This window comes from Rattus norvegicus, chromosome X, assembly GCF_021556685.1.
Source record: "Rattus norvegicus strain SHRSP/BbbUtx chromosome X, alternate assembly SHRSP_T2T, whole genome shotgun sequence".
Taxonomy (NCBI): Eukaryota; Metazoa; Chordata; class Mammalia; order Rodentia; family Muridae; genus Rattus; species Rattus norvegicus.
Window position 1 is genome coordinate 45,525,344 of NC_141554.1, and position 12,221 is coordinate 45,537,564.

The following is a 12,221-nucleotide window of genomic DNA, read 5'->3' on the forward strand; positions in this document are numbered from 1 at the left end:
AGCATGTGTGTACATAGATATAAATAAAAAATAAATGAGACTTGAGAAGGGATATGTTATACAACAAAAGCTCCAGAGACAGAGGTCTACTTGGGTTTGAATGCCTGATTAATATGAGTATTTTTCTTAATCATTCTGTCTTAGAGCAACTTCTTTATAAGCAAAATCCAAGAAGGGGTTACTTGGCTCTTAGGAAAACTGAGTGTCACTCTTGATACTAAGTAAGATACTAGAGAATGTACCCCAGAAGTTGTTCAGCTCAGGAACAAAGGGCTGGGAAGCTCTACCATCACATCTGTCAGTCATTGGAAGGTGAGCTATGCTACTTCCATAGGCTAAGGTGGTTGCAAATTCTTGGTAGAGAAGGGAAAGCTCTGGGTGGCTCTGAAATCATATGCATACAAGTAACTTTCTATGAATTGGCAATTAGAGAAGCAGAGGCTAAGAATTTGAGAGGCAGCTAAGAGGGGGATGCATAGGGAGGGCTGGAAGGAGAAAAAGCTTATGATGCAACTATATTTTAGTTTTTTTGAATACATGGACTGCTTTGAGTTTCAAATGCTTGTTTGTTAAACAAAAGTGTTGACCATAGTTCTTACCTAATTGGACTGTAGAAAAGAATACAAGCAGAGCCAAATTGTTAACTTTAGGAGAGTAAAGCCAAGGGTGATAGGGGTTCTAGGTGATCACTTTGAATCTTGTTTTCTTTTTTTTCTCCATCTTTATTACACTGCTTGGTAAATTAGTAGTTGGGCTAACTTAAAAGATAGTTTTTGGTAGGGTTCCTGGATTGGGAGTAGGGTATACTAGTTTTCTCTTGCTGATATAGCAAATTACTATGAACTGAGTTGCTTAAAACAACAGAAATTTATTCTCACAAGATTCTGTATTTCAAAAGTGTGACTTAAGTCTCTGTAGCCTAAAAGAAAGACATCAGAATGGATGTCTTCCTTTGTAGAGGGTACTAGGGAAGAGTCCATCTCTTATGTTTTCTGTGTTTTTGAGGATATCAATATTTCTTGGCTTATGACCCCTTCTGTGCTGGTTTAAATGAAAATGACCCTCATAAACTCATATGGAGTAGCACTATTAAGAGGTGTGGTCTTGTTGGAGTGGCTTTGTTGGAGGAAATATGCCACTGGGGCATTGACTGAGTTTTCAGAAGTTCAAGCCAGGCCCACTGTCTCTTTCTCTCTTCCTGCTACCCACTGAGTCAAATGTAGAACTCTCAACTACCTTTCTAGCACTGTATCTGCCTGCATGCCACTGTGCATCCCATTATGACATAATGGACAAAACCTCTGAACTGTAATGCTTTCATTTATAAGAGTTGCTGTGGTCATAGTATCTTGTTACACCAATAGAAGAGTAACTAAGATACTTTTCTTCTTAAAAGCCAACAATGACCACTGATACTCTTGTTTTCCTTTTCCTTTTATAAGAACACTTATAATTATGATATGGACTTATTCACATTTTAAAAGTCAATTTTGCCATTGTAGGGTAACTTGATTCCTGAAAGCCTGGAGATTTTGATGCAGATGTCTTTAAGAAGCCATAATTCTGCCTACTATACTGGGTTAGCATACCCTTAAGCTAGATAGCAAATACTAAACTGTTCTTGTAGCGAGGGAACACAGACTGTGTATGTTAGAGGGCTTGGCTATGATCTAATAAAAGTTGATTTATAGATACTGATTTGAATTTCATATAATTTCTATATGCCACAAAATATGGTTCTTTTGATTTTCCTTCAGTCACTGACAAGTGGAAAATCCTGTCTAGACAAAAGCAAATGGCAGGTTAGCTTTGGCTGGGGGTGTATAAACTTAGACTATTTCCATCCTAGCTCATTTACAGTTTTAAGAAACAGCTAAGAAGAATGTCTCCCCATGCTTCGCTGGGTGTCATACATATTTCAAACCTTGACCTTGTAGTCTGTACTACTTCTATTTCATTTTTGTTCCCCAAGAGAACAACTTTCCTTTCAATGTTTCATAGAAAGAGCTGAAGGTAAAATGATAATGATTGGTTCTAAAATCTTGTTCCTGTATAGATGGCAAGTTTTTAGAGACAGAGAGACAATGGGAAAAACAGTCAAATTATGTGAGTCAATCAAAGACAGTCATCTGGATATTGACATTTCTATTTTTCCCATTAAACCAGAGCCATTGAGAACATTGTTAATGTTTTATTGGAGCCGGCTCAATTAGTGTGAATAAAGAGGTGGCTGAGAATGTAATGCAGAAACGATCAAGATAAAAATGACCACATTCAGAAGATTCTTGCTGGGACTAGTTTGCCATCTCAAAACTCATCATGTCTATGTTTTCTTTATTGCATGTAATTTTCTCCTTAAAATATGACATTTGCTTCCTATAATATTTACATGTCTTTTGCTGAATGGTACTTGACTGTGAAACACTTTCTTTTTTCCTTTTTCTTAGGTGAAGGGGAAAAGGACCTTGGGAGAAAATATTGCTGATAATGGAGGTCTTCGAGAAGCTTTTAGGGTACTTACCATTACATTTACTGGGCTTTAAAAGTTGTGAAAGCATGCATGGCTGCAACTCAGTGTACAGTACCAACTCAGTGTTGAGTACTTTGATGTTTTTGATTCACTAAGATATGTTTGTGTTTCTACATGAACTTTGTTATACTCTAATAGACAGAGTTGTAGTTTTTTCTTTTTTGGAATATTAAGTCATCCTAAATAATAATGGTTATTAAGAATTATATATTTAAAATAGAGTTTTCAGACAATGTACTCAGAATCATATTAAAGAATGCTATAGAACTCTTCTTGGGACTAAATTCATGTGAATTTTCTTGAAGTAAAGATTTATCTTTATCCTTCTTTATCATTTTATCTTAAGGCCTTATATTTCAAACTTATGGCTAGAGGCTGTTCATTCTCATATATTGGGCCAGTGAGAGTCTATAAAAGTATTTGCATAATCTCTCAGTGTATAGTTAAAAAATAAACATAGGAAAAACATAGAAAGATTTGCATAAAATTGAATATGTTCACTTTAAAAAACCAGATTAATTCTAAATGTTATCTTTCTTTATATTCTGGTTAAAACATATTTTGTTTTATTAAGTGATGATAAAAAGATAATACCTTTTCTTGTTGATTAAAAGAACAATATGTTGATCCCACTCAAATTTATTGCTGAAGCAGTTGTGCATGGTATTAAATTATTTTGTTCCTCCTTGGAATGGGAGGGACACCTTTTAAAGAGCTGCTTAATATCTGATTACTGTGGTTCAATTGCTTTGTTATTTATAGAGTATAAGGTTCCTTATTTGTCAGTTTGAATTCTTTTTTCGTTTTTGAGGCAATCTCATTCTGTAGTTCAGATTAATCTCAACCTTATGGAAGTGGTCCTGCCACAGCCTCCCAAATGCTAGGCTGATAGATCACCATGCCTGGATAGCAGCATAAGGTGTAAAGTTCTTTTGAAGATGCATCTGTTTTACTATTAGATGAAGTGACACTTGGTTGCATTTCCAGGTGCTTATTTTCTTAAAGGAAAACAACACAGTGCATTTTACACATGGCAGGAATATGTGTTTAGTACTTTTGTGTGGATTTGGAAAAGAGAAAGGCTATTATTGATGATGATGAGCTGTTCTGCTTTTGTCACTAGGCTTACAGGAAATGGATAAATGATAGAAGACAGGGAGTTGAAGAGCCCCTCCTACCAGGCATCACATTCACCAACAATCAGCTCTTCTTCCTGAGTTATGCTCACGTGAGTAAACTGAGGATAGGGCACCAAGGGGGAAAATGTATGCCATTAACTTGTGGCTTTAATCAAAGATTTGGTGGAAAACCTCACTGGTATGACTTTGACTATAGTCAACATTTAATTTTGTATCAGATATAAGAATATGTACCAAAAAAGCATACCCACAAAATAGTATTTCCTGTTAGAATGGACAAACAGGACCAAATAATTTTTTTATTTAAAAGTAATAAATAATATTTTGATTGGAAAAAGGCTATACTCTGTCACTTACATGTTATCTGTGGTTAGGTTTCTGTTACAATGGCAGAACTGAATAATTGAAACAGGTATCTTATGGTTTTCAAATGTTCAAATCTATCTTTTTCTAGAAGGAGATTTCTGAGCTCTGATCTGGAAGATAAAATACAAGGATCTATCTATTCCTACTATTACATTTTAGTCCAAAATAACAACTCTTTGTAAATGAAATAAACTAATGGAGAGAGATTTTGTCATTTAAATTTTATGTCATCTTTAAATACAACATTTTTGTCAAACTAAAGAAATTTGGTGGTAAAAGAATAATTCTGTTTTCTAAAAATTTCCGTTGAGAAATTTCTCTTCAAGCATCCCCCAATCTTACAGAATGAGGATATTTTTACTCTTTTGTGCATTGGAGGAATTCTGTTTACATGGTACATATTATTTTTCTATCCTGGAAATGTACTAGAAAACAGTAACAACCTTAATGTTCAGGATTCTCTGAAATATCTTATGAAACATAATCAATGCTACATAATAATGCAAGCCCAATATATATGACAAAATAACCTAAGATATAAGGTTGAACAGGAAAAAATGAGGTCTATCTTAGGGATTCTATTGCTGTGATGAGACACCATGACCACAGCAACTCTTATAACAGAGAACATTTAACTGAGGCTTGCTTACAGTTTCAGGATTTTAGCCTGTTATTGCCATACCAGGAAGCATGGTAGCATACAGGCAGACATGCTGGAGAAGGAGTTGAGAATTCTACATCCTGATAGGCAGACAACAAGATAGTAAACTGGCTTGAGCATCTGAGCTCTCAAAGCTCACTCCTACAGTAGCACATTTCCTCCAAGTAGCACACCTTCTTGAGGCCACGCCTCCTAATACTACCATTTCCCTATACCAAGTATTCAAACACATGAGTCTATGAGGGCCAATCATCATTATTCAAACCACCACATGCTACCATGGCCTAGCTTTTGAGAAAATTAAGGACTCACATTATAAAAACATCTGTAAGTCATATCCATAAATATGATATGAGATGATATATCAATATCAAAATAACAGTAAACCATTAGCTTTCTTGCCCTCTCTATACCTGTAGTTGCTATGACCTGCTAAATTTGTTTCTCATGTATTTTTCCATGCATTTTTATCCTTCTGGTTCTTTCAAGGCCTATTTCTACTTATTTAATAGACATTAATAGATTTTAAATATAGTCTTTACTTCCTTTTTTCCCCTATATACTTCTGCCAGGTAAATCCTTCAAAAATATGGTTTTATTTTTCTGTTCAAGAACACTGTTTAAACCTAGTTATAACTTAAGCTTGATGATCAGTACTTCAGAAATCTGACATGAGCTTTACTTTCCCTGGGCATTTGCACTCTGATGCTCAACCAAGCTGAACGTTTTCCCCATCTCTCAATCATTTATAATTTTCCTTTCAATTTCAAATGCTTTCCTATATATTCATGTATCCTAGAGGTATTCATACTTCAAGCTTATATCATATTTCAAGAAATATTTCAAATGAGTATTAAGTAGGTTATACATCATAAACAAATAACAGAGGAGTGTATTTCTTGTCTTTGCACCATGTTTGGCATATATCATCAGTGGGGCTCTGACCATAGTTTTTACTGAAGGAATTGGGCTTTGAAGAGTTCTTCTTGACAGTATTTCATTTGGAGTATTTCATCATTTCAATTTTGTGGACACAAAACAATACTTCTTATTTGTTGTGAGTGTATTTCTATGTTGGTGTGTGTACTTGTTAATATAGATGTATGCATGTGTGTGTGGAGGCCAGAAGTTGTTGTCAGGTGTCTTTCCTTTGTTGTTCTTCATCTTTATTTTTTGATAAATGGTCTTTCACTGAATCTAAACATCATCAATTAGTCTTGCTAATGAACTCCACTTTTTTTCTACTACCACTCCTATGTTCTGCCCTGCTTTGGGGCACAGGTACATGCCATCATGCCCAGATTTTTAATGAGGCTTTTAGGGATCTAAATTCAGGCCCCCAGGCTTGTTCCAGGCAAGTTTCAGATTGAGCCATCTACTCAGCCCCATTGACTGTTAATGTAGCATCTTACATTACTCTTAAAATTATTAAAATTGATGCTAAATTTTCTTAAACTTTTATTGGTAAATAGAATATATAACTCTTATGTTTATTGGTCAGAAAAAGTTAGGTAGTCATGTCTAACGTCAAAGAAAATAGAGACATGTATTCCTTTTCCAAGTCCAGTCTAGGATGAGGCAAGAAAGACACCCAGGCACATCTATAATCAGTAAATCTCCTGATTGTACTAAACCTTGATATGTCTTATTTATTTTTTCATTGAAATGTATATGGTTAAATTTGATAAAGGTTCTTTAAAACACTAACTTAATAAGATGAACACCTTCACTAATTCCTGGCTACATATAATTCTCTTGATTTAAATCATTTGCCTGAAAACTTTCCTAATTTACTCAAATTGTGTAATTCACATTGATAAAACTTTCTGCTCTGGGGACTTGAATAATAGATATTGCTGTTGTTCAAAGTTATATCTGATTCACTAAAACTTCTTGCTCTCTATGAATCCCACAATTATTTTACAGTCCAACTTGGATGAGTTAAGAAACTAGAAAATGTATAATTGGAGTAGAAGTGTATTTACTGGGGTGTCTTTACCTTTTAGGTGAGGTGCAATTCCTACAGACCGGAAGCTGCCAGAGAACAAGTCCAAATTGGTGCTCACAGTCCTCCACAATTTAGGTAAATGAGTGAATGGGTGACCCTAGGTTTTAATTCTGCATCTCTCTACTTCGTGCCCCCAGCCATACCAATGTGCTGCCAGATGGGAGATATGAACAAGAGTCTACACAATGAAATTTATATTCTCTGTTTTGTAGAAAACAGAACTTTAGCCAAGCAGACAACAAGCATCTCTTGTTTCATTGTACCAAGGTGATCTTCTCAGTGTCTTTTTAACTCAATTTCTGCTTAGTATTGCATCAAGAGACTGGTGAGGCTTCAAAAGTAATTGCAATACAAATCACAGTTTTAGTATTAAATTTCAGGTATAGAATTAGAACTGCTTGGGACCAGAGAGATGGTTCAATGGCTAAGAGCATTGTTGTTCTTGTAAAGAATTCAGGTTCAGTTTTCAGCACCCACATAAGAGCTCATAACTACCTGAAACTCAAATACTAGGGGATCTGAGTTCCTCTTGCAGTCTCCAATGCACATGGTACACATACATATAGTCAAACATTCATACATATAAAATAAAAAGAATTATGTATTATACAGAATAATAACTGCTTTTGGAGGGCAATAGTGATGGATGCCATTAGTATGTTAGATCCATGCTTAATAATGAGAATATTGAATTGTCTTGCTATCTATTTTAGCAGGAAGGTCTAGGCAAAAGAAAAAATTTAAAATGGATTTTACTATATCAGAAGAGGATGTGATCGGATATACTATTCTGTTTTTAAGCTTCAAGAACTCCAGTTTATTCTGGTCTGTTTTCTGTTTAGGAGTATTCTGTGTAATATCTCTTGTTGTTTCCCACACACTGAAAACTAACCAACATAAACAATTGTCCCCTTCCTGAACACAACGTAAGATATATGGCTATCTTTAGTAATTACGATTCATATCTGGAGTCAGAGAGAGTGCATTTTGGTTTTCTTCTTGTAAACACTCTTTGAAACAATGGCTTATATATATGAAGGGGAAAGGATTAACAACTGTAATTTTCTAAATGCATAAAATATTAAATAAAAACAAAATTAATGTTGATATTACTTATTTTAGACTAGGTTCTATGGCTTAAGAAAATTTCCTACAGTAGAGGACAGTTAATTATACAGAGAAATTCAAGAAGTCATGGTAATTTATAGTTATTCTTTGCTTAGAACATATTATACCTGAATATCTTTATGTTTAATATTTAAATGAATCCATTAGCATATCATAAGAAAGTCATCTAGGATTTCCTCTATATTTTAAAATCTTATTCCTAAAACCTTGCCTTAGAAATGCTTCAAAAATGACTATAAATTACCCACTAGCATAAAAATCTAATCACTGTGTTGGAAATTCTCCCCCACTGGGCTGAACTGTCATGAAGGCCGACAGTTTCTAATGGACTAAAATGTGATCTCACAGACAAATGGAGCAGATGAAGTCACACAGTAGATTAATTAATCAACAGATAAGTTTTAGTACCTAATTGTATTTTACTAACTAGTTGCCTGAACTGTTGGATTTTTTTCTGCTAATAATTTGCAGAGTATACTTACTGATTTTCATCTATATTCCACCTTGAATTCTTGCCTAAGGTGAATCACACTGTGATATATCAATCCCTGTCCAAACATCCCAACTAAACCCAAGAGTTTATGGGGATTTGCTGGATCCAGGCCATACCATTCATTCAAATGCCCAGAGGTAACACAATCATTAGGGAAGAAATAGTGACTGAGAATGCAGTTTTTAGTGAGCCCCCCTTTGAATGTTCAGTTGAGTAAGAAACTGATGATGGATAGGATTTTGCCTGATTTGTTATTGATATCTGTGGTCAGCATAGATTTTGAGTGCAGAGAGAAATCACACCGTGGGAACATCGCTTGCAAAAGGCATCTCCAATGAAAGTGCTGAGTAGGAATCTGCAGTCTTCATTGCAGTCAGGAACTTGTGACTGTCGCAGATTCTGAAGCTAAAAATCCAGTGCAGAATGACTCATCTGTAACGGGTAGCATCTGTCCATCAGCTAGTTGATTCTTACATTAGCCAAATTCTAGGTAGATGTGCATATCATAATTGGTAGGATTTTAGAGAAAGTATTTTGGTACATCAATTGAAGTGTTAAAAACTAATTGGAAATGCAGCAAGAGCATTGACTTTTACAATATTATAATAGTGTGAGTGAGAAAGAAGCTAAAGACAAAATTATGTGTAGTGGACATTCCATTCACATCAAGTTCAAAGGCAGCTGGTTCTATGGTGGTTCAGTAGTAATTAGTTTTGGAGGTTTGGACGGGGAAGACAAAGGAAACTTCGGAGAGCTTGAAAAGCTTTGTCTTGATCACAGAATGGCAGTAACAGGAACACATGTTAAAAAAAAAATAGTGGTTTCTACACTTATGATTTGTGCCCTTTGTGCCAACTATGTAAGTCTTAGAAACTAATGTCATTTTATTAACGAGTTGCTTGAAATGTTGGATCTTTTTGTTAATAATTTACATAGTGTACTTTTTGATTATTGCCTATATTCTTCTATCTTTACACTTGCTGGAAGTATCTTTTTCAAAAGTTAGAAAAACAAAGTCTTGGGGGTGATACACTTGTACAGGAATTTGTAGACTCTTGGAAGAGTACTAGAGCCCGGGGTGGCCTTTGAAGAAATGCTGGTTTTTGTTCTCAACGACATTAATTTCTTTCCTTAATTATCTAAGAGCTTTAGGTGTCTTCCCTGTAAACAGACTAGGTGAATGCAAGACCCCTTTGTAGCAATGGATTGTTCCATCTGGAGCCTGTGGACATGTAGATATTGAATGACATGTTCTTTGTCATCTTTTTTCAGAGTCAATGGTGCCATTAGCAACTTTGAAGAATTTCAGAAAGCTTTTAACTGTCCGGCAAATTCCACCATGAACAGAGGTGCAGATTCCTGCCGACTCTGGTAGCTGGAGTGCTGGTTTCTGCCATCCTGACAGAGCTGAGGAGTGCCGGTAGAGGAGGCACTCACATACTCAGCACCTACTGCTTTTTGCCTATATTTTGTCGAAGACTTTTATTTTTAATGCATTTCTATTATTTGGGTAGATGATTTGCTTGGATCTAAACAGTATCTGTTCAAAGTCATTGGGTTTATAAAAGGAATGCAAGAACTGAGGGAAATACATCTTTTTAAAGTAAGCCAAACCAATGAAAACAAGTGTCAAGGCTATTTGGTTAAACTGCTCTTGGCTGATCTCCCCTATCATCCCTTTATGTTAGCCACGGCTAGGTGGTACCTAACATTTCAATCTATAGCTCTGCAGGGGGCCTGAGGAGAGTGTATCCATAGAAAGGATCAGTCAATGAAAATTGTCACCCTCAGTGATAAAGTTGTGTGCCCTTTGGTGTACAGTGATTATACAACATTTCTTAATTCTAAGGTGGTTAAATTAGAAATACGTTGGACCTTCATTTTACAGTTTATGATAAAGTTTTTCTCTTCAGGTTTGGAGTCTATTGGACAATTATCTCAGAACTTTCTTCAGATGTAGCTAACTGCCCTGTTTAAGTAATCATGAACAAAGATGGCATACAGTCAATTTGGTAAAGGATTTGGGTCTATAAAATAGGGAAAAAGAACACATCTTTAACTGCCAGCAGTATTAAAAACTATTAACCACCACAATAACAACTAATCACACAACAATAAAGATAATAGGAAATGAAATCTGCAAACGTTGATCCAGTCCCTCCATACATCAGTGGACATCTATCTGACGGATAACAATCATGGAGCAGTTCTGATTTTGTTTTGTTCTGCTCAGATATCCTGACTGAACTGAGTAGATATTGAGGAAATAATATTCTGTTTCCATGTCAGGAACATATGCTTTTCATTTCCTTTCAGCATGATGATATAATCACCACACTGAGGATGGAGTAAAAAGCCTCTTCCTTCTCAGCCACTTTATGTTACCTCTCCTTAAAAGAAAATTTTTGCAAAAGTTTCTAGAAAGAAAGCATTTTGGTATATATGAATCCAATTTAAGCAATCCTGTCTAGATCTAAAGGACATAACTTTACTCTTCAAGTCTTATGAAGGGTTTAATTTTTCTAAAAACAGTACTGTATTTTGATCTTTAGAGCATTATTTTTGTAATCATCACCTATAGTGTTAATTAATTAACAGTATTAGTGTGTATTTATGTAGGATAACTGTTATCACATTTAAGAGTGTATGTAGGATAAAATTATAATGGCATTGAAGTGGTGAGTATTTCCTGTTTTTTTCTATTGTTTTAAAAATTAGTATAGCCATTTTTCTACCCCCCCATTACATAATTCATTATACATGGGGTGCTGGGTTAAGTGGGCCAATAGAAAAACTTCAAAAGCAAAATGACAAAATCAGATGAACCGCAGGACTTCATTTTGCATCCTTGTGACTTGTCATTCTTTTGCAAAAAAAAAAAAAAAAGTAAGTGTGAACCATATCCTTTTGTAACCATGGGAACTTCCAAAGAGAGAAAAATGGAAGGGCACCATCATGAGGAAAACAATTACACTGCATTAGTCTGAGGAGAGTGATTTTCCCCTTGACTTCCTCCTCTCCGAATGGATACACTTCTGAAGGGCAGCAGCCTTTTCCTCCGCTTAACCATGGTTTAATGTGACCTTGGTTTGTATTTCTAATAACAAACAGCATTATGTGAGATGTTAGAAATATGTGTGCCTTTTCTCTGGTGTAACCATTCTGATTTGATAATCCTCATTTTACTCCTGAACACTGAAGTTTGCTATGCTTATATAAATAGTGGGTTCCTTCTAGGTTTCCTTTTTTAACAATTCCAAAGAAACACATTCCTGCAGGTCAGAGAGAGTGTTTGATAAAACTACAGACTTATGACTTTGGAAATGGTATTGGTTTATTGGTTAAGGACAGCTGGTTAGTGATCAGTTAGAGTTCTCCCAGTTTCTGGATGACAAGATTAGTAACTAAGTATCTTGATCAACTTAAGATTTTCAAGAGATACTAAATTCTTCTTGTAGCCACATACATCTTCTACAAGTACTAACTTTTTAAGTGTTTCTGTTAAACCTTTCAAATCACAATACTGTTCTCTGTGTGACTTGGTTTCTTAAAGAGACACCGATTAAATGATAGAGAAGGTCAGACATGAGTGGAGGAATGGAAGTGTGGCAAGCAGGGGGAGCTGGCCTAAGGAAACAAGACAGGATCTTGGTCTTCCTTGATATACATGTTCACTGGAGGAAAGTCAGAAAGTTTTTAAAAATAATTATGGTAAATCAAAAGGAAATTAAATATTGGATCTCAGACTAGGGCTGCAGCAACACACTGCTCTGACTCATATAACAGCTGTTCTGCAAGTGGATTATTAACTGGGCCTTTGAAGGAGTTTTTAGTTCTTTTTAATGTGTGGGAAATTCTCTTTCGTGAGTCAGAGATTTGGTATATCTAAAGCTGTG

The 12,221-nt window shown here is 35.3% G+C and overlaps 1 protein-coding gene across 1 annotated transcript in view; it reads left to right on the forward strand.

The window, feature by feature from the left end:
- Window positions 1–11,211, forward strand: part of Phex (phosphate regulating endopeptidase X-linked) — a 237,576-nt gene extending 226,365 nt beyond the window's left edge. The window contains 4 exon segments of the mRNA NM_013004.2: window positions 2,448–2,513; window positions 3,654–3,758; window positions 6,703–6,779; window positions 9,598–11,211. Of these exon segments, the coding sequence (NP_037136.2) occupies window positions 2,448–2,513; window positions 3,654–3,758; window positions 6,703–6,779; window positions 9,598–9,700 (351 nt within the window). The 3' untranslated portion in view covers window positions 9,701–11,211.
- The last annotated feature ends 1,010 nt before the right edge of the window (window positions 11,212–12,221 follow it).